Genomic DNA, 23,507 nt, shown 5'->3' with positions numbered 1-23,507 from the left:
CAATTTTTGAGTCACTTTAATTGTTTTGGCTTAAGAAATGGTGATGCTGACATTACAGGATCTTCTTGTCCATGTCGTTTGATATTTTAAAATGAGTACAGTTGCTTTCTGCTGAAGATCAGATGAATCAGTTGAAATCAGTTTAAAATCAGTTTAAAAAAGAATTACATAAAATGTACAGATGCAAATTTATTTCTTTGCTGTTCACTTTTTATTTTATAGATCTAAGTAAATGAAGAACAGGACATAAACTTTAAACCAGAAGATGAATGTCTGAAATCATGTATCATTCTTTTTAATATGACCACATGAAGCTGGATTGTATACAATTATAAACAGTGGATCAAACCTAAAAGCCTAACTCTGTAAAAGACAAATTTTACCAACTGTAATTACTGAAAAATGATAACATTTAAAAACAAGTTTACAGACCATCTTTAAGACAGATAAAATATTATAATGTAACCTTATAAATATATTTTTTAAATTCATCTTGAGTGAGAAATGTTAATTTTTCCCCTGCATTTTAGCTGCAAACGTTTGATTATTCTGAATTATGAATCATCAACCCATCTTAAAGCAATAACAATAGAAGTTGTAATTGATATTTTTAGCATGTAGATGTGTTGAATTCTTAAAAAAATATTCGAAAAATGATTTTTTAAAATTACCAAACAGTTTGTATTATATTTTGTAAAGAAACAAAGGTATATGGAAGAAATGTCCATCTGGGTTCAGTTCCAAGGGGGGGAAAAAACACTGGAAACACAGAGGCTGTTTGAAATATGATCTAATGGTGGACAGGACCACATGGTTTGAGGTCTTGGGCAATCAAGCACCTGGGGGGGGGAGAGAGAGAGAGAGAGAGAGAGAGAGAGAGAGAGAGAGAGAGAGAGAGAGAGAGAGAGAGTCCCCCTCTCTTGGGCCCCGCCTTGGAGCTTCCTGTTCCTGTGTAAGAAATGTATTCTGATTGGTTGTCAGACTCCCATGGGTCCATACAAGGGTTACTTTGTAAATTGTCTTGAGTCCCAAGCTTGGCTGAATCTTGCTGGGTGAGCTAATGAAGGGACTTTGGGCAATTCCTATTATGGCTTATTGGCTTTTTCCTGGTTTGGATCTTGAGTGAGGGCTAATCCTATTATGTCCTGAAGGTAAAGGTCTTTTGTTTTGTAGATAAACTGGCCCAGCCTTTTGTCTTGTAGATAGGTTGGCACCAGTCTTTCTGGGGCTATTAACAAAAGTGGGGGCTGTTTTCCAAGAGCATGTTTCTTCTTTTCTCATCCAAGGAGGTATAATATTCTACCTTTTTAATATTACCTAGAATATTTCATTCTTCTAGGAGGTGGGTGGGTGCTAACTTCCTACAACAGTAAACATTCCAATTCACCATCCAATCAAAAATCCACAAACAGTTGCTTCTGCTGTTGTTGCTCTGGAGTTAGCATGTTCATAATCAGTTGCTCTGGAGTTGATGTTCATAATCAGAGGGAGGTTCAGCCAAACGGGTTTGTGCCTATTAACATCTAAAATGGGAAAATCATAAACAGATAGAAGGCTTTCGTTTTCTTTTTTTTCCCCTTTCTTTTCCTTTTTGACCATAAGTTATTGTATAAATATGTTTCAGAGGGACATATTTATACAATATTTCTCTGTGTGAAACAGATAATGGCTAGGCCTGGATGACAAATTAGAAGCTTTGCAGCAACGATACAAAACTGAATTAAAATGCAGTATTGTGCGTGGAAGGGAGCAGGCCCTCTCTGCAAATGGTTGAATGGATGTGTGGATGGAATATCAAATCCTAGGAATGTGCATGAATCTGAAGCTGGGCTTTAAAAGGGAGGAGGTGGTACAGTTGAAAAATAATAACCTAAATATTTTTTTTTTATGTTCAGGTATCAGTGAATTGCAGGCAGGATTTAGTCCATTAAAAAAATTGTTATCTGGACCTCCCACAGTTTTAATGTTGTTGTTTTTTCTACAGGAAAAGTGCATTTCTGCTTCCTTATCCAACTCAAGAAAAAAATGTAGATAGGAATCTATTCGGGTTGATTCTCCAAATTATATGACTTTTATTTTTGGGCTTCATGATCAGATCTTTTAGATTAGCTGTGGAGTTTTATTTTATTGGAGACTAAATCAAAGATTAAGACAGTCATTTTGGTGTAGTGAGTTCTAGTGCAGCTTTAGGCACAAAGACAGTTGGGTGACCTTGGGCCAGTCACTCTTCTCAGCCCTCAGAAGGAGCCAATGGCAAACCACTTATGAAATTTTGCCAAGTACACTGTAGGTACTTGTCCAGGCAGTTGTCAGGATTAAACACTGACTCGAAGCCCCCCCCCACAAATATCTTTCTTTCTGGCCTTCTCCCCACTATTTATAGCTTTGCATTTAATGATTAAGAAAAAGCTACGGGTCAAACATGATACAGTCCACTAATTGGTACCAAAGGACACAATGTAACAGTGAACAATTTGTATTATTTTGTAGAATCTGAGGAAGTGGCTGAAGGGGAGAAAGGAAGTATGTCCTGAATGGTTTCTTAGCTATTTGTTAGAGAAAGATTTTAAGAGGGCTAAAGAAAAGAGAGCTTAAGGGGGTTAAGCAAATGGGGGGGGGGGGGAATTGCTATGGAAGAAATTGTTAGAAGCAATGGCCATCCCATTGACTACCCATTATTTAGAATAAATAGAATAGAATAAATTGTTTGGTTACAGCAATACAATAAGAGGAGATTTGGAATTGGAAAAGATTTTCACAACTGAAGTCAAGAGAGAGCAAGGAAGAAAAATATGAATCAGACACCCTTAACCAACTGTTCAAGAAATCAGCATCACAAATAAGAGCATTAAATAAAAGAAGCTTTTGATAAAAATATTTTTAAATTAACAGAAATTTACCAGAATTTAAAATTTGGTTGGAGTGTATGTATTGATGGCAAAGAGATTGTAGCAAATAGAACACTCTCCTCAAATTTTCCAATAAATAAAGCTATGAGACGAAAATGCCGACTTTCTCCATTATTATTTGCTTTAGAAATTTTCAGACAGGATTCAAAAAGACATACAAATATTCTGGGAGAAGAATACAAGATGAAATGTTATATGGCTAATGTAGTATTAACTATTATTCAACTACAGAGCTCTATGAGCTCCAAAAGATCTCTGAAGTCTTCAGTGAAGTCTCTGGATAGAAAATTAATGAAAAAAACAAAACAAAAACAAAGATAATAATAAGATCAGATAGGAAGATGACTTTCTGATAAAAGCATTTCGTTGTGAGATAAGGAAAAAAAAAACCCTGAAATATCTGGGTCTCTATTTGACAACAAAAGCATATTTCAGAACAAATCATGGGGAAGAAAATAAAACAAAATCATGATAGTTGGAGAAACTTAAAACTTCATTGGTTAGGACTTATCAGGACAGTAAAAATGAACCTACAAACCAAATTGAACTTCCTATTCCAAATAGCAATAGCAACAGCACTTAGACTTATATACCGCTTCACATGCTTTACAGCCCACTCTAAGCAGTTTACAAATGTCAGCATATTGCCCCCAACAATCTGGGCCCTTATTTTACCAACCTCGGAAGGATGGGACGTTAAGTCAACCTTGAGACGGTGAGAATCAAACTGCCGGCAGTTGGGAGAATTAGCCTGCAATACTGCATTCTAATAATTAACTGATTTACATGGAGAAAAGTGGGAGAAAACCACGAGTATGATTCTAACATTATCAAGATTCAAAAGAAAGAGGCAGATTTGTATTTCAAATTTTAAATTATATTATTCTGTATTCTGATAGCATGAAGATCACGAGAAGTGATAGTACTGCTTTATACTACAATATAAAGGCCACACTTGGAATACCACATCCAATTCTGATTGTCACAATACAAAAAAGATGCTGAGACCAGGAGTGAAATCTAAAATTTTTGCTACCGGTTCTGTGGGCGTGGCCTAATTAGTGGGCAGGGCTTGGTGGTAAGGTGACTGGATGGGCGTGGCCAAGTCAATGTCACTTCTTTGCCCTTTTTTAACCTACAAAACACAACATAACACAACTGGCTCACCCACAATGTAAAAGCAGCTGTGCTAGACCCATAATGGCCCTGCAACAAGCAGGAACCTCACACAGCCACAAAAAGCCCAAAAAACCAACTTTCACAGTTCACACACACAAAATTCCACATACAGCTTTGTGAGATTTTGTGTGTTTGTGTAGTTAGAGTGAAACACTACAGAAACACACTAAACCTCAGAAAGCTTCACACATATTATTTTATTTTAATTTATTTTTATTTTTATATAAAAGCAGCTAAATTTAAAACTTCCTAAACTTTAAATAGCTAGGTCTAAAAAAAAGAACAACTAAAAACAAACCCCAATTAACTATTTTTCTTAAAGCTCCCAAAGGGGAAAAAAACTTACCCAATAGAACAGGGGTCTCCAACCTTGGCAACTTTAAGACTTGTGGACTTCAACTCCCAGAATTCCTCAGCCAGCTTTGCTGGGAGTTGAAGTCCACAAGTCTTAAAGTTGCAGATAGAGCTGCTCACTGATGAGCTTGATTGCAGGCAGGGAGTGTCAGGTTCCGATTTATCTCACATGTCAGCGCTGGGGAAATCATAGTTTGGAGCGCTGACCGGGAGATTCAGTTGCTTGCTGATGCAATAGATTGCAGGTATTACAGCGTTGCGACCAGCAGCTAAGGTAAGCAAGCTGGAGGCTGTGGGGGGGGGGTTTAGAAAAAAAGAAACTTTTTTTCTTTTACATGGCTCTGGCAATCCAAGCTGAGTTGCCTGATTAGCAACTCGTCAGAGCCATTTAAAAGGAAAAAAGGCTCTGATGATTGCGCGGCTCAGCTGGGCATGGGTGGGCTGGGGCAAGGATTTTTGCTACCGGTTCTCCGAACTGCCCGCTGCCATCACTACCTACTCGCCCAAGCCGGTCCAAACCAGGAGCATTTCACCCCTGGCTGAGACCCTAGAAAGAGTGCAGAAAAGAGCAAAGATGATAAGAGTTCTGGAGACTAAACCATATGATGAATAGTTCAGGGAACTAGGTATGTCTAGCCTAAGGAAAGGAAGGGAGAGAAAGAGAAAAGAAAGAATGAAAGAAAAAGACAAAAAAACAAAGAAAGAGAAAGGAAGAGAAAGGAAGGAAGTGAGAGACAAAAAAAGAGAGAGAGAGAAAGAGAGAAAGAAAGGAGGAAAGAGGAAGGGAGAGAGGGAAAAAAGAAAGAAAGAAAGAAAGAAAAAGAGACAAAGAAAAAACAAAGAAAGAGAAAGAAAGGGAAGAAGGGAGAGACAAAGAAAGAAAGAAGGAAAGAGAAAGAGAAAGAAGGAAAGAGGAAGGGAGAGAGAGAAAAAGAAAGAATGAAAGAAAAAGAGACAAAGAAAAAACAAAGAAAGAGAAAGAAAGAGAAAGGAAAGAAGGAAGGGAGGGACAAAGAAAGAAAGAAAGAAAGAAAGAAAGAAAGAAAGAAAGAGAAGGAAAGAGGAAAGGAGAGAGAGAAAAAAGAAAGAAAGAAAAAGAGAAAGAGAAAGAGAAAGAAAGAAAGAAAGAAAGAAAGAAAGAAAGGGAGAGACAAGAAAGAGAGAAAGAAAGAAGGGAGAGGAAGGGAGAGAGAGTGGAAAGAACGAAAGAAAAAGAAAAAGAAAGAAAGAGAAAAGGATAGACAAGAAAGAGAGAAAGAAGGAAGGAAGAGAAAGGGAGGGAGAGAGAAAGAAAGAAAAAAAGAAAATAAGAAGAGGAAGGAAGGAACACAAACCCTGGCACTAGACTTGGCTTCCAAAGACGCTTTGAAACAGGACAGCAATCTAGGACTGGAAGGGATCTTAGAGGCTATCTAGTCCAACCCCCTGCTCCAGCAGGAAACCTTACATTGCCTGTATTATTTTGGTGCCTCTGTCAGAGAGGAAAATTGTCAGAAAGGAGAAGGAGTTTACTAGGACAAGGCTGCCATGCAGAGGAAGGCAGAGATAGTCCTTGATTTATGACCAGAATTGAGCCCAAAATTTTGGTTGCTAAGCAAGAGCATTGTTAAGTGAGTTTCACCACATTTTACTCAATCCATGATCTTTTCTGGCTCTAACAGTCATGTGCAAGTTAGGGAAGAACATCTGAGGGTGTGTGTAATATTCTAAATCTATAGAAGTTATAGTTAAATGTGTGGCAGAAAGTGGACTCTGAGTGTGTTTTTCCAAATGTAGTAAGTGAGGTTGAATGTGTATAGTTTTAAAAGAGCTCTCTGTGTGTATACATACACATATAGTATATATAGTAAATAATGTATCTTTTTGTGTGCCTATACACTATACGATGTAATATGTATGTACACATATGGCATATGTACATAGGATTAAATAGTATATTTTGGATGTTCAGTAGTAGTAAATAAATAGACAGGGAAATTGAATCTCGTTGAGGCCTTTGAGGTGAGGAGAGACCGGCACCCTAACCATAACAGACTCAAACTCAATCCCTCTAAGACTGAGTGGCTGTGGATGCCGGCATCTCGGGTTTCAGAGGCTCCATCACTTTTGATATATGGGGAAAAACTTGCACCCGTTGATAGGGCTCGCAACTTGGGTGTCCTCCTGGATGCTCGGCTATCCCTAGAAGACCATCTAACGGCCGTGACCAGGGGGGCCTTCGCACAGGTTCGCCTGGTGCACCAGTTGCGCCCTTTCCTGGACCGAGATGACCTTCACACAGTCACTTATGCCCTGGTTACTTCCCGCTTGGATTACTGCAATTCCCTCTACATGGGCCTGCCCCTGAGATGCACCCGGAGACTCCAGCTGATCCAGAATGCAGCTGCATGGGTTGTTATGGGAGCCCCTTGTTACTCCCATATAACACCCCTCCTGCATGAGCTGCACTGGTTACCAGTGGTTCTCCGGGTCCGCTTCAAGGTGCTAGTCCTCACCTTCATGACTTAGGTCCGGGATATTTGCATGACCTTCTCCTGCCTGCCTCTCACCGTCCTGTTCGCTCACATAGGGCCGCTCTCCTCAGGGTTCCGACGGCGAGCCAATGTCGCCTTGCTGTGCCCAGGGGTAGGGCGTTCTCTGTGGGTGCTCCCACCCTCTGGAATGAATTGCCTACTGAGCTCCGGATGGCTCCTGATCTCCGCTCCTTCCGTCGGGACTTGAAGACTTGGCTTTTCAAACAAATAGGCTGAGACTGATTCCAGGCTTTATTATTTACTACTAATTAATTATTTGGATTAAATTATGATTTTATTGTACTTGTTTCTTAACTTGTGTTCGCCGCCCTGAGTCCTTTGGGAGAATGGCGGCATATAAATACCTTTAATAAATAAATAAATAATAATAACCCTTGACATGAGTGACGTCAAGCTGGCCATGCCTACCCATTCACATGACCACCAGCTACACCCACCCAGTCACATGACCACCAAGCCACGCCCAGACACGTGACCACCAAGCCACGCCAGACACGTGACCACCAAGCCACACCCACCATCAAGCTATGCCCACTAAATAAGCCACGCCCACCATGTAGAACCGGTAGTAAAAATTTTTAGAACCCACCTCTGGAAAAACCAACTGTATAGGTAGATTAGGTGAAACTTGGCTTAATGCCAGTAATTTTGAGAGGAATCTTGGAGTCCTAATGGACCATCACTTAGATATGAGGAAATAGTGGGCAAAAGCAGTCAAAAAAGCCAATGCAATTTAATTGATTGATTTAATTAATTGATGGATCAAATCAAGATCACTTGAAGTACTGGTGCCACTTTACAAAGCCTTAGTAAAACCACACTTGGAATATTCCATCCAGTTTTGGTCACCACAATACAGAAAAGAAGTTGAAAGTCTGGAAGGAGTGCAGAGAAGAGCAACAAAAAGGATTAGGGGGCTGGAGGCTAAAATGTATGAAGAACAGTTACAGGAACTGGATATGTCTAGTCTAACAAAAAGAAGAACTATGGGATACATGATAGCAGTGTTCCAATATTTGAGGGGCTCCGACAAACATGAAGGTGTCAAACTGTTTTCCAAAGCACCAAAAGGCAAGAGAAGAAACAATGGATGGAAACTAACCAAGGAGTGAAGCCACCTAGGGCTAAGGAGAAATTTTGTAATGGTGAGAACAATCAACCAATGGAGCAACTTGCCTTCAGAAGTTATAGGTGCTCCATTGGAGGGTTTTCAAAAAGAGACTGGACAATCATTTATCTGAAATGGTACAGGGTCTCCTGCTTGAGCAGGGGTTGGACTAGAAGAACTGCAAGGTCTCTTCCAACTCTATTATTCTATGTTCGATGTTCCTTCTGAACTAATCATCTCCAGTATGAAATGCCCCCATCCAATAAACCCAAGCCAATCAGCAGAACCATGTTTTAATTATAGTAAATAAAAGATTAAGCTACATCTTAGAAATTGCTGCATGATTTTCTACTACATACGTTCAAAATCTGTTAGTTGACACAAAATGGGCTAAAATTTGCAATTTGCTCCTGTTCAACATTTATATGAAGCCGCTGGGTGAGATCATCCGCCACCATGGACTGAGGTATCATTAATATGTTGATGATACTCAGCTGCATGTCTCAGCCTGTGGTGAGATAAGTGATACTGTGTCCTCTCTCTCACAGTTTCTGGAGGCTGTTAGGGCTGGATGAGGAGCAGCAGGTTGCAACTAAACCCTGGCAAGACTGAGTGGCTCTGGGTTTGGGGTTCTTTGGTCCAAGGAGAATGCAGAGCGGGATGGAGCCCATTAAATGGCTCGTAAGATGTGTTGTTGGCGGGGCAGGGGGTGGGGGGTTATTTTATTTTATTATATATGACTCTCTCTTTTATTGGTTTTATTGTTTCTATACAATGTTTTTATATTCTTGTAAGTCGCCTTGATTCACCATGTTTAAATAGGCAGCAATATAAATCCAATACATACATACATGCATACATACATACATACATACATGCATACATACATAAATTCAGACTGATCCATTGAAGATGTTCTGCACACAGGGCTGTGGGGTGGGTGTCCATGTATTTCCAAACATGGTCACTGGGCATGTTCAGATTTGGCAGAGTTGTGATTCTACACAGGCCCTTAACCTGTATTTGAAGTTCTGCAGTTTAAAAACTCCAGCCTGCTTTTGAGAAATAATATGGCAGCCTCAGATTCCAAAGAAGAGTTTAATGAGTCTCCAAAACTTTTTACAAAGTTAGACATCACTAACATGTGGGGCAACTCAAGACATAATTTCATAGAAGGCAAGAAAACCTGGTGCTGAGGCTTTGATAAATAAAATGGTTACTTCATGCCCAGCTTGCATGGATGTTGCAAACTGTGTTGTAATGCTACTGATTAGCAACAGTGGACAACAGAAGACATCTCCTGTGAGGCTTACCAAGCCTGTGAAATGGAGAATATCTTTATCTTTCAGCAACAGACACCTGACTGCTAAGTAACTGGTTTTTATGTATTGTTCACTAAAGCATGGTAGTAGAGATACCATAATAATGGACTATGTTTTATATTTTGCAGCCTCTGAATTAATACTAAATGGGCAGTGGGCAATTAAAAACATCCTGCTTTTATATAGGTATTCCTCGACTTATGACCACAATTGAGCCAATTTTTGTTGTTGTTAAGTGAGACATTTGTTAAGTGAGTTTTGCCCCATTTGGATGGAGCTTCATTTGTTTGTGCGGCTCAGTTTCTGGCATGTCGAGGCCCATGCTGGTCCATGGACAGAGGGTTGGGGATTCCCGATTTACATTAAAAAAAAATGAGGGGATTTTTTTTGACTCAAGTTGTGTAAGAAATATAATAATACATATTGCTTTCTTCATAGAAGTTAGATGGAATTTGCAGCAAAGGATTTTTCTTATACACACCTATAAAAATGAAACTTTTGAATTTAAGAAAATAATTTAAAATATTGACAACATATTTTCTCTTAAAGACAAAACAGGAAAAAGGGAAATGAAATTTAAAATCAAATTTTTAAAAGGGAATTTTCCTGATTAATAAGAGGAGAAGGATAGCTCTTGTATCCTTCTGATAAGGAAGCAATATCTTATTTTCTCTCTTGTATAACACAGAGTTGTTAGTGTTTTGACCTTCTAGATATTTGTTGAAGTTCAACCCAATCCTATTGCAGTATTTGGTGAAAAAATAACTGATACCAAATTGTACCAACAGTTTCCTGATATGATTGGCTAATGTTTAACTGCATGTTGCTGAAGACTGTAAAACTCAAAAGTAATTTAATAAAAGAACTGGATATCTACAAACTTGAGATTTCTATAAATAGATATAATAAATATAAAGTAGATATGACATATGATATCAAATGTAATTTATTTATTATCAAATTTCTACAGTGCCCTTTTCATCTCAGTCACTCTGGGAGATTTACAATAAAAAATAGAGTGTTAGGACATGGAAGAATGAGAAAATGGTTCCCATGGCCAAGAATTTTTCATAAAAATCATGTATAATAATTTTATTGTTAGCTGCTGCTACTGAAGACCTTGGGAAAGTTCAGAATTGATCAACACTGGAATGAAAATGGAGGGTTTTTTTTCCTTCTGAAGAGTTGGCAGCACTGCCCAAAAAGTTGAACTATTACTTAATTTGTTTGCTGTCCCACCGCAACACAAAGTTCACAAAGCTCACATGAAGTCCTCATTTAGCTATCAAGATCATATTCTTATTCCAGTAATGCTTCCTCTTCACAGCTTTCCTAACAAAAAGCAAAGCAACAAGCAAAAAGGAGGAAGCGATGATAGTAGCTCGGAGAAATCAGCTGAAAGAGCCAAACTGCTGATCTGAATTTTAGTGGTTGGGAAATTACCTGAAGAGCTATGAAGGCCTGGCTGTTCCTGGTTGCTGTTTTTCTTCTCTGGCCAGGCTTCTCTTATCAAAAGGGTAAGTTAAGACAAAGAGAAATCAAGGAGAAAACATTGTCTGCTGGATTCATTAAAGGACAGTTACTTTTAGAAAACGCAAACGATTTCATTTTTCTCTTGTGGTTTTCTTGAAATTTGTAATTCCAGATTCTTTAATAATGTCATGGATTTATAATTCCAGTCCTCTTTTCAAATACAACGTTTTTCAACTACTGATTTGTGAATAGCAAGATACTTTGTATGAGTATTATAAATACATGCCCATTTTGACGGTCTTTGTTTCAGTTAATAGGCAACTTGATATGATAACCAAGAAATTACCATGTGTAAGATGAGGCTTCATAAATCAGAGTGTTTGAAATTATAGAGATGTATTTCCATTGGGTTTATATCAGGATAAACACAAAGAAATCAGTGGATGTCTAAATTCACAATGATTATATCTTTCACAAGAAGATGAGGATAATATTGACTTCAGTAGACATTGAAGCTAAGACTATATTTGCTGATATTCATAGTAATATTCCAACGTTTAAGCCAATCATATATTTATCACTGTTTTTTCATGGTTAAAGAAGTCAAAGAAGAGAACTGGAATTAGCAGTTTCAAGAGAGATTGTTCTCATTCTATGTTCTCAATCAACAGAGAGCATAGAAGCATTCCTTTGTCCATAATTGCAAAATTAACTGATATCACATTAGTACAATAATGGGGGAATGTTATCCCATATCAGGCTCTTACTTTCAAATATGATAGGTAAAGGGTTAGAGATAGTTATTTGGCAATTATTTTCTTCCCTTTTTTTCTACCCAGCATGGTGGATTTGAAATGTACATTTGCATTCTTTATATCCTATAATATATTTGTGTGCATGTTTGTGTTTGTGTGTGTGTCTATTATTCCTCTATTAGATCCCTACTATGTTATGTATTTCTAAAAAAGAAAGAAGAACAAGGGAAGAACATCAGAGTGTTAAAAACTATAGAATAAATTCTGTGTGGCAGCATTTAGACGTGATAAAAAGAAACAAACTATAGATAATATGTATTGAGAAGTTAAAATCAAGGTTAATACTAGTAAGTGCAATGGTTTAATATCTCTAGGAAAAGAAGTGTTGGCAGCATTAAAAATGTTGGTCAGATGTTGCTGACAAAGTACACAGAGAAAGAAGACAGGTTGATCACAACTGGGAAAGGTTCAGTCATGAAAATCCAATACATAATACTGTCAGAAAGATTCCTCCAGGACCAACCAGGGTAAACCAAAGTTCTGGCAAGGACAACATTCCACAGAATTACATGTTTTGGGGGGAAATTTGGATAGCCTTACAACCTCTCTCTACCTCCCTATACCAAGATTTGCTTAGATTAGGCATCAGCAAGAAAAGCTAACATATTACAAGTAGTTCTTGAGTTATGACCCTCCTGGAACCTCCCCATCACTGTCATAACCTGTTATGGTCTTAAAGTGAGTCAACTCACATGACAATTTTATGATCTTTTTGTACTGGCTATTAAGCAAATTACTGTAGTCATTACACAAATTCAAAGTTGTTAAGAGAAGCAACGATTCACTATGGGCAGGGGTCTGCCAAAAACTGGGAATCAGTGCCCGTTTTTGGCAAAACTGTTATAACACAGGGTCACAATGACTGAAGGACATTATAAATGCAGTTTCCCAGTGACCAAAATGTGGTCATGTCACCATCGGGGTGGGCAACTGTTGGAATTTCATATCCAAGTTGTAAGTGTCCCCTTTGGAACTTTGAAGGTCATTAAACAATGAGTCATTAGTCGAGGACTATCTGCAGTGTGGATTAAGTGTGTAGCAGGTACTGGTTTACTAGTTTTGACAAAAGTGGAAACTAATTGTCTAGGAGGGAAATTTGTTAGCTCACATCTCATAAGGGTAAATAGGAAGAGCAAATTTGTCAAAGCAGTTAAGATAATTTAATGTAAATATAATTTCAGCATGTGAAGAACCAGATGAGATTGACTTTGGGGAAATTGTGAGCGCTGAGAAAGCCAAATATCTGGAAAATGACCGAGTGCAATACAGGTGCAACCCTTCCTATGTCTTGGAGGGACCTGAATGGATTCAGTGTAAGGGACAAGAATGGACACCTCATCCACCAAAATGCTTGGGTAAGCCATCATGCTTTCTTTGACTAATGTAGACCTGGGAGAAAATGCAGAATTCATCCAATAGGAGAATAACGGCTGCTATTTTTTAAATAAATTAGCTTAAATTAGAATCCAGGTTTTACTGAAGCCAAAACTGTTCTGGTGTCAACTTTTTTGTTTGAAATCTGAAAAAATGAACTGTGTTTCATTTTCCTGATTTGCTTGAATGAACAACCAAACCAGCTGGTCGAATTAAATAATATTTAATTGGAAGCTTGTGCTCTCTTATCTGCTTCTCTTGTCCTTGAATAGAGAATAAAAGTGTTTTTCATGCTTTCAAATGAAATATTTTTTTAGGAAGGAAATGAAAAAAGAATGTTCTCCAACTTACAAGTTTTATTTGAAAATATAATGAAAAAATTGATGGGTCAATAACATTTGTGCAAACTCAAGATGAGAACCAAAAGCAGGAAATAACAATTGTACTCAATCTGCAATTTGAGAAATTGGAACTCAATCAGTTTCTGTCAGATGTGAAGAAGAAAGTATTTGGTTGAAAAAAAAATATAGATTTGCCAGAAAAGATTGAAAAGAATATGAACATTTATTTATTTATTTATTTATTTATTTATTTATTTATTTATTTATTTATTTATATTTATATACCGCCCTTCTCCCACCCTTCTCAGGGTGGTGAACAGCCAACAGATAAAACACAAGAAATACAAAATTTAAAAACAGTATTAAAATCCAATTAAATTAATTTGGCCCACAATTAAAAGCATCCTCGTATTAAGACCCATAATTAAACAATTTAAAAATTAAAACAATTTAAAAGAGTTAGGCCAGCCTGGCTTGTTGGGATAAAAACGTCTTTAGGGAACGGCAAAAGGTGCGAAGATCCGGGATCCGCTGTATCTCCAGGGGCAGCTCATTCCAGAGGGTAGGTGCCCCCACAGTGAAGGGTCTCCCCCTGGGGGCCGCCAGTCGGCATTGTTTGACCGATGGCACCCTGAGTAGCCCCTCTCTGTGAGAGTGTACTGGTCAGTGGGAGGCTAAAAGTGGCAGAAGGCGGTCTCATAAATATCTGGGTCCTAAACCATGGAGCACTCTAAAGGTGGTAACCAATACCGTGAAGCACACCCAGAAGACCACCGGGAGCCAGTGCAGCTTGAACAGGAGAGGTGTTACATGGGAGCGCCGAGTCGCCCCCATAACCACCCGCACGGCCACATTCTGGACCAGTTGGAGCCTCCGGGTGCCCCTCAAGGGAAGCCCCATGTAGATAGCATTACAGTAGTCCAGGCGGGATGTGACGAGAGCATGAGTGACTGTGCATAAGGCATCCCGATCCAGAAAGGAACACAACTGGCGGATCAGGCGAACCTGATAAAAAGCCCCCCTGGCCACAGCCATCATATGCTCTTCTAAAGACAGCCGTGTATCCAGGAGGACGCCCAAGTTGTGAGCCCTCTTTGTGGGGGCCAACGGCTCGCCCCCAATAGTCATCGATGGTGCCAACTGACTATATTGGGATACTGGAAGCCACAGCCACTCGGTCTTGGATGGGTTGAGCCTGAGCCTGTTTCTCCCCATCCAGATCCGCACGGCCTCCAGGCACCGGGACATCACATCAAGGGCATCGTTGGGGTGGTCTGGGGTGGAGATGTACAGCTGAGTGTCATCAGCGTATAGATGGCACTTCACCCCAAAACCACAGATGATCTCACCCAGCGGCTTCACATAAAAGTTGAACAAAAGGGGCGAGAGAACTGAGCCTTGCGGCACCCCACACACAAGGCACCTCGAGGTCGATCTCTGTCCCCCGGTCAACACGAACTGCGACTGGTCAGAGAGGAAGGAGGAGAACCACTGCAACACGGTGCCCCCTACTCCCAACCCCTCCAATCAGCGCAGCATGATACCATGGTCGATGGTATCAAAAGCTGCTGAGAGATCTAATAGGACCAGGACAGAGGAACAGCCCCTGTCCCGAGCCCTCCAGAGATCATCCACCAACGTAACCAATGCCGCTTCCATGCTGTGCCCAGGCCTGAAGCCTGACTGGAACGGATCTAGATAGACCGTTTCCTCCAGGTACTGGGGGAGCTGTCGCGCCACCACACTCTCAACAACCTTTGCCACAAAGCGAAGGTTGGAGACTGGACGATAATTCACTAATACAGCCGGGTCCAGGGAAGGCTTCTTAAGGAGGGTCCTCACCACTGCCTCCTTCAAGGCGGCGGGGAAGTAACCCTCACTCAAAGAAACATTAATAATCCCTTGGAGCCAGCCTCGTGTAACCTCCCGGGAGGCCAGCACCAATATAAAAAATGCTGAGACAATAGATATGATGAAGGATGAACTAGACTTTGAGCAATGTTGTGTTGTTAAGGAGAATTATTCAACAATGGATGTTGCAGAGATATTTACAACAGAGTGTCAGGTCCACCATTATGTCCTGCCATTCTGTTGAAGGAAGGCTTGCTGACATTTTTTGCATGCTTTCACTTTTGCTAAACTGCTTGGGAATCAGGGAGGGGGATTGTCTTCAGAGATGGAGCAGACTCTCTCTCAGCTGGTTCCAGCTTGATTCCAAGGCCATCATGCCCTGAGAATGACTTGTTACTTGCCAAGCACTTCAGCATTGTCAAAACATCCCTGTGGCATCACATTGGTGAACTGGTCAGGGGGTTTGGGTTTTGGGTAAATGGAAGATTTGCTTTGTGCTTTGCATGCGACCTAAATATTCTGCCTGATTTTACTGCAACCACTTTCTGTCAGTAAAAATCCTTTTGATTCAACTCAATGCAGCAAACAGTCAAAGCTTTCCTGAGGGAACAGTTGGTGCAGGTCCTTACACAGAGACTTGCGAACTTTGGAAATGAGATGCAATTCTTGGGATAGTTCCCAATTAAAAACCTAAGGAAAGGTTATATTATAACAACCAAACAAAGGTATTTGACCCTGGACTCAAGAGATAAGGACCAGGGTGATTTGTGGTAAATACCAAAACAGACTTTTACAGAGTGGTTTAAACTTTAACTATGCTGTTGTTTAGTTTAGTTTAGTTTAGTTTAGTTTAGTTTAGTTTAGTTTAGTTTAGTTTAGTTTAGTTTAGTTTACTTTACTTTACTTTACTTTACTTTACTTTACTTTACTTTACTTTACTTTACTTTACTTTACTTTGTTATATTTGTATACTGCCCTTCTCCCGAGGGACTCAGGGCGGTGAACAGTCATAGTAAAAACAATGTACAACAAAAATTAAAAGCTTATTAAAATAATTCAATTATTCGGCCAAATTTAAAACATCCAACTAAGATCATTTAAAAACCCCTATCAAAACCCAATTTAAAAAACCTTTATCCTGTCAGTCCAGCTTGCTGGAATAATAGGGTCTTCAGAGTGCGACGGAAGGCACGGAGGTCGGGGATCCTTCGTATGTCCGGAGGCAGTTCATTCCATAGGGCTGGAGCCCCCACAGAGAAGGCTCTCCCCCTGGGGGTCACCAACCTACACTGTTTGGCTGACGGCACCCTGAGGAAGCCCTCTCTGTGGGAGCGTATTGGTCGGTGGGAGGCAATCGGTGGCAGAATGCAGTCCAGATTTTTTAAATTGTTAAAAATATTCATATATGTACTGTATCACAGGTCAATTGGGTTGCAAATAGATGTACAAGCTTAGAAATTTTGGATCTGCTTTGCAAGGGGAGGAGAGTTATTATTGTTGCAATAGATTTGTCAGTGTTCAACTAAGGGAATATTATATGTTTTTGTCCTTTTTTTAATTCCCCTTTTTAAAATGTTTTTGTCTGGCTTTGTTTTGTTTCTATTTTTTTTTCTTTTGGGATTTTGTATTTTAACCTCTTCAATAAAGGGAAAATTGTAAAAATAAAATAAAATAACATGTAAAATAATAAAATGAAATAGTAAAGGAATCCAAGAGCCAATCTTCTCTGCTTAGATAAGTTGAGAAGTTTTGCACCATATTTCAACAGAATATGTAACACTCGATCTGTCTGAAATTTTGTTCCATTACAACTTAGCCAACTCAAAATGTCTTTGTAGAAGATTCTGAATTGGGCTGTTTGTTCTTAGCTTGAAAAAAACAACACCATCTGTTTGTGCATGCTCCTACAAGCCAGTCCTCTCTGTAGCAGTATCACACATTGGTTATCATTAATATTGTGGTATAACTTGGCTTATTTGATTTTGACCTGGGACTATCCATTGTGATTGGTAAACTGGGCTGATTTTCTTGGTAGTAGAACAGAGGGAAACCAATGGACAAATTACCTCCCTTCAGAAGATCTACCTTCTTTTCCCTTTTTTAGCACCCTGCAGTATCACAAGACAACAGCTAGCAGCAAAAAACTTGTTTCTGTTTGGGATTCAAAGAAAAGCTCGCCTTATTCAAAGTGATCATAGCCTGCAGTTTCAGTGCAATGAAGGATATGTCCTCGTGGTTCCATCAGTCAGAAAGTGTGTTGACAGTTACATGGATTTCCCATTATGTATCTCCGGTAAGCATGCTATCAATATGATGGATGCCTCTGGGATCGTAATTAATTTAAATAATTAATATAACAAACATGAACATTTGCTTCTAAAGTCCCATTCTTTTAAACATGATTTAATCTTCACTGACATCATTCACACCTTGCCTTAGAATTTTAGTAGTTGTAATCTAAAACAAGAACCCTGAAGCACATCAGATTGGGGAAGGATGTTGTGATATTTTCCCAAACTCTTGAACTTCAGCTAAGAACTATGACTCCATGTGGTTGAAGATATGTATAATATTGGTAGACATAGGAATATGTTTCAAAAATTGCAAAGCTTGTATAAAAATAAGTTGATGTCATATCAATAAAGGAGCCCCATATTTTGCATGATGAAAAAATCTCTTTTGTTTGAAATTGCTTGGATGAATTAACCATATAGATGTTAATATTGATCTGACTGGTATTATTATTTAATTAATAATTCCATAGGTTGGGTGATTGAATTTTCATTGAATTTTCAGATTGTTATGTTAATTTTTGTAATCCTACAAAATATTAGTTCAGATTGTCACTCGGCCCCTTCATCGTCATTTATAAGAGCCATGGTGGTGTAGTGGTTAGAATGCAGTACTGCAGACTATTTCTGCTGATTCTCACCGGCTCAAGGTTGACTCAGCCTTCCATCCTTCTGAGGTCGGTAAAATGAGGAGCCAGATAGTTGGGAGCAATATGCTGACTCTGTAAACTGCTTAGAGAGGTCTGTAAAGCACTGTGAAGCAGTGTGAATAGCACTGTGAGGTGCTATTGCTATTTGTAGGTGGAAGTCTAAATCTTGTGCATTTTCAATCTGATAGAACTATTTCTCCTAAGAAACATATTTATAAAATAATCGGAAAGTGATGTAAATTGAATAAACAGATAAATTGTTAGCATGTTGTTTAAAACAAGTGAAACAACAAAATATAAAGTTGGAAATATTATATAAGAGGGACAGAGCATTACAGATCCTGTGTGTATTAATTTACTTTTTTCCAATGGAATAAGCAATTATATAATGCTGATATTACTATGCAGTTATTTGCACCTCTATCTATGTGTAAGAATTAATTTAACTGAATATTATCCTTTACGGTCTTTAATGGAGAGTGTCAGTGTGGCAAGGTAGACCCAGACAGGATGAATGATCAGATTAGCTAATTCTAATTTTCTATAGAGTTACATTAATAGAATCCTGCAATCCTAAAGTACATTCCTTCCCCCCTGTGTCCTTTACAGCCCTTGAAACTGGGAGGGTCTCTCCTCATCCACTTGCCTGGTCTGTTCCTGGCAAGGACTAAGTTGCCTCTTGTTTGACGGTTCCCTTGGCTGCATTTCTTTTCCTTTTGTCCTGAGATCATTTCTACATACTATTACATCATATATTTCTGTCAAGATGTTGGTCAACACAGAGTACAATCGATGCTCTATGTATCAATGTATAGCAAAAGAAAAAAAAGAGGTCATGAGCATTTGGGTACATTTGTGCTCTATTGAGTTGTAGATTGTGTTTTTATTTGAGTTTCACAAATACTTAACTTAATAAGTAAGTTATAAATTATGAAAGAATTCTACTTTAAAATACTAATATTTTTAAACCATTTTTTGGTAATTGTTATTTTAAGGAATGTCAGTAAGTCCAGCTAACATTTCCTGGCCTATTGGTTTTTTTCCACGTAATAGAGAGAGGAAAAAACTGCAGTGGTCCACCCAGGACTGAGAACGGAGACATTACTACTTTATCTGAGAAGCAGTACAGATCTGGCTCTTCAGTAGAATTCAGATGCCAAAAATATTATGCCATGGAGGGCCAGAACAGATCTTTTTGTAACAATGGGACCTGGACAAAGGTGCCCAATTGCCTTGGTAAGTAGAAAAGAAAATCTTCATTCAATTTTCATAAGCATTTCTAATCATTAAAGTTCACTGCCTTCTTTCTCATTTAATTGGGCTTGCCTGAATCAGCTCTCCTTTATATTCGATTTCATTTCTGTATCTGAGGTGAAGTAGCTTGTCGATGAAAGCTAAATTCTACTATTAGCATTTTGCAATGATAATATGATGCATTTGGATCCTGACAGGATTTTCTTTCTTTCTCATGTCAGATCCTTGTATGATCCCCAGGACTGAACTGGAAAGCCAGAAGATGGAAGTTAAAGATGAAATAGGTGCACCTGAAAATATATTTGTGCAACATGGTCATTCTATTGAGCTCACCTGTAGAACAGGATATGTCCTGGCAGCAAATTCTTTCCAATCAGCTTTTGTAATCCATTGTGATGGGACACCACCAGTGTTTCCTAAATGCAAAGGTGACTTTAAAAAGTTTAATTTTATAATCCTGCTATCACTAATCCAGAACCAAAGCCCTTCAGTTTGAGTCTATTTATCATTAGAGCTGGAAGAAACTACAATCGTTTACTTATGTCCTTTACTGGGGCAGATATTTTTATCTCTCTGAAACCTCCCTGGACTGCACTTTTCCATTCTGCAAGGGCCCAATGGAAACTCTTGGGATGTAGTTGAAATAGGAGAAACCTGAAAGACTGCATATTGCTGGAGAGGGAGTAGTTCAATGAACAACACACCTTTTGGACATTTCATGGCTGTTATTGCAATAACTGCCACATTGTACCCTTGAGAATTGTTCATCAATGTAAGGTAATATATGCACATAGCAATATTTTTATATCATTGAATGGTTCAGTAATTCATTTTGCTGCAGTAAACTCCATACCTGACTCACTACATATTTCTGTTTTTAAGGAATTTATAAACTGCTACCATACCAAAATCTAAACACCAATACCAAAAGAAATTCCAATGTAATCGCTAGCAAGAATATAGGAACTTTTTAGTTACTGCTAGAGAACATTGCATTTGACCTTGGGACGAGTAGATTAGTGAATGTCTAATGAGGGACATTTCACAATTTTAGCAGTTCCACAAGTAATAAAAGCTCCATCACTAAGAATTTGAAGGCCGGTCACCATTAATTGAAACTGTAATCTCAGGCAGGAGAGGAACTACTACAATGTGGAGCCCCTGATTTGTAACCTTTCTGGTGGCTGAAAATGCTACTGGGCTCAACAGTGAGACTGAAAAGAAAGAATGAGGGTATCAAGTACAGGGGTAAAGGGGTATCAAATTGTAGCTTTATATTTCAATTCAAAACCAAAGTGAAGGGGAAGAATAATTACAATAACTTTCTGAATTTATTTATGATCTTTCAAATAAATACAAGGCTACTACTGTAAAAGCACTTTAATCAAGATGACTAATTTCATAGTATATTTTAGATACTAACTGGCAGTTTTAAATTAATTGTGCCCATCAGTAGGTATGTCTATTGATTAATATGTTCTTGTGGTGCTATATAGATATTTAAAATAGTAATATTGTTTTCTGTGCTTATAGAAATCAATGCCTACAATCTGATATGAGTGCACGTTTTCCTTTTTTCATATAATATATGATTTATTTTCTCTAGAAATTACATGCAACTCTCCAAGAATATCTAATGGTACTTTCCAACCTCAAAGAACTATATATCATGATGGGGATCTAATTCGATTTCAGTGTAACAGTGGATTTGTTTTTGAACCAGATACTGGAGAAAAGGTGGTTGAATGCACAAAGAATGGCTGGTCACCTCCACCAAAATGTATCAGTAAGCAGAACTAGTGTACATTACCATGATTGTAGAATGGTTGATATCTTTAATTCTGTACAAGGGCACTTTTTAATACTATTTTACATGATTTTCCATATGGTAGGAGAATGTTCTATGACAGGGGTGTCAAACTGACAGCCTGTGGGCCAGATGTGTCACGTGCTGGCCACTCCCACCCCCATTTTAGTGAAGGGGAAAAAAGTTGCGCTACATCACATGATGACAGCATGTCATCACGAGTTTGACACCCCTGTTCTATGAGAACAGAATAGACAAGATTGCATCAGTGCATTTCTACGAATTTATCTTGAACAGAGTCTTTCTAGATACAGTAAGTGGGAACCATGCAAGTACCATGCTCTAAACAAAGTGTGAAACATTTGCTTGTCAAATGAAGAGGAATAGCCAAGATTATAGGCCAATTCATGGGGAAATAGATACACATGTCATAAAGGAGAAAACACAGGTGAACCTACTGTTTCATAAACTTTGAACAGAAGAAACAGGGCTGAAAGTTGCTAAACAGCTGGAAACATTGATTGTTATAGTATGACATGCATAGCTTTAGAGAGGGAAGGGAAAAGACAGGATAATGTATTACAACTGCATTATTCCAGAAGTACAAACACATTCATTTCCTTGCTGATATACAGACATTTGTTTATTATTTATTTATTTATTTATTTATTTATTTATTTATTTATTTCATTTATATAGCACAGGGACTAGGATTGTGCCCAATGTATCCTACTTGGTACAATGGGCAGATGTCCTTAGGGAGAGGTAGTCCTGCAAATAATCTGGTCCTCATGCCATATACAGCTTTAAAGGTAATGACCAGCACTGTCATGAAGAATGAGGAAGCTGATCCAACTGAACCTGTGAAATATGAGCCACAGGAGACACCAAGTGAAGAATCAGATGAGACTGATGAAAAACAGGTACCAGCTGGATCACTGGAGAAGTCAGATGTTGATATAAGGCCTTTAAGCCCTTATCTGGTGACTAGTGTGAAGAGCAACATCACTGAGGCATCTTCCCAGCAAGGGAATTAATATCTTAATTAGTGATAGCTGGCTGCATCCTGATTTAAGAAGCAGCTCTGACCCTGGAAGGAAGGTGTCTGATCTTTGGCTCTTGTGTGATGTTCCTGTGAATTCTGTTCATGTAAGAAGTCTTTGACCTCTGGATTGGATGACAATCCTAACCTGGCTCTTGGAACTCTGGATTGGTTTTGGACTATTCTGCATATTCTTGTTAAAAGAAAGGGTTTTTTTTTATTTATATTGTTTTTTTCACTTTTAGCAAGTTTACTCCAAGGCTGATGAGATAATCTTCATAGCAATCATGTTTGAATGGGTATGGTTGAAACCTGAATCAGGACAAGCTTCTTGAATTGCACCCTTTGCTTAAAATATTCCTCATAGCCGCCCTTTAAGGGATGCTTGCCCAGGAGGGATTTCATCACCCTAAATAGGGCTGCTGGGTAGCTATCTGCAGATATAATAAGGGTGGAGAAATAACTACACTTCCTCACAAGATAAGCCTTATTGCCACAAGATAAGTCTTAAACTCTAAGCCAGGGGTGTCAAACTAGTGGCCCACGTCCACCTCAGCAAATGGGAAAAATGTCATGAAAGATCATGCAACAGCAATTTGATGCTGTGAGTTTGACACCTGTTCTGTAGGGCTTACCTATGCTCAGTTAGTGTTGTCATTTCTGTTCTGAAACATAGTGGACCCTACAATCTGAGCCTAGGACCTGGCAAGTCCCAGTCTTTAAGAAAGCAAAAGAGATGAAAGAAGCTGGTTTTAGAGAAGAAATGGGCACCAGTGTTTGCTCCTTTTGCACTGATTGAAAAATATTCAACCAAGCATGCGGTATCATTGTATGTTGCCTTCACTGATCTTAAGGCAGCTTTTGATTCTGTATAAAGGACCAAATTATGGGAGAAGCTAGAAGTTGCATCAATTGATCATAAGCTTCCCTGTTGAGAGTTGTGGAGGTGCAGTGATTAGAATCCTCACTGCTCACTGCCAGGAGTTTGAATCTGATCAGCTTGAGGTTAACTCAGCCTTCCATCCTTCTGAGGTCAGTAAAATGAGGACCCAGATTGTTGGGACCAATATGCTGTCTCTGTAAACCGCTTAGAGAGGGCTGTAGAGCACTATAAAGCAATATATACGTCTAAATTTAATTCATGCCTTGTACACCAATATGACATTCACGGTCAGGTACAATATGCAAGAATTTCTCTCAAAA

At 38.8% G+C, this 23,507-nt stretch overlaps 2 protein-coding genes across 3 annotated transcripts in view; both read left to right on the top strand.

The window, feature by feature from the left end:
* The window catches only part of LOC139314952 (complement factor H-related protein 1-like), a 41,073-nt gene extending 39,125 nt beyond the window's left edge, over window positions 1-1,948 (top strand). For both annotated transcript variants that reach the window (XM_070940975.1, XM_070940974.1), the window contains one exon: window positions 223-1,948. In XM_070940975.1, coding sequence (XP_070797076.1) covers window positions 223-228 — 6 coding nt within the window. In that variant the 3' untranslated portion in view covers window positions 229-1,948. The remainder of the gene's footprint in view (window positions 1-222) is intronic.
* An 8,762-nt stretch (window positions 1,949-10,710) lies between these two features.
* The window catches only part of LOC139315038 (complement factor H-related protein 4-like), a 34,572-nt gene continuing 21,775 nt past the window's right edge, over window positions 10,711-23,507 (top strand). Inside the window, exons 1-6 of the mRNA XM_070941061.1 lie at window positions 10,711-10,923; window positions 12,876-13,049; window positions 17,365-17,553; window positions 19,255-19,437; window positions 19,677-19,883; window positions 21,062-21,241. Of these exons, the coding sequence (XP_070797162.1) occupies window positions 10,860-10,923; window positions 12,876-13,049; window positions 17,365-17,553; window positions 19,255-19,437; window positions 19,677-19,883; window positions 21,062-21,241 (997 nt within the window). The 5' untranslated portion in view covers window positions 10,711-10,859. The remainder of the gene's footprint in view (window positions 10,924-12,875; window positions 13,050-17,364; window positions 17,554-19,254; window positions 19,438-19,676; window positions 19,884-21,061; window positions 21,242-23,507) is intronic.

The sequence above is a fragment of the Pituophis catenifer genome, unplaced genomic scaffold (genome assembly GCF_029215685.1).
Source record: "Pituophis catenifer annectens isolate HBS135680 unplaced genomic scaffold, rPitCat1.0.hap2 SCAF_3, whole genome shotgun sequence".
Taxonomy (NCBI): Eukaryota; Metazoa; Chordata; class Lepidosauria; order Squamata; family Colubridae; genus Pituophis; species Pituophis catenifer.
The sequence above is the reverse complement of the archived record's forward strand: the minus strand, read 5'-3'. Positions and strand labels throughout refer to the sequence as shown.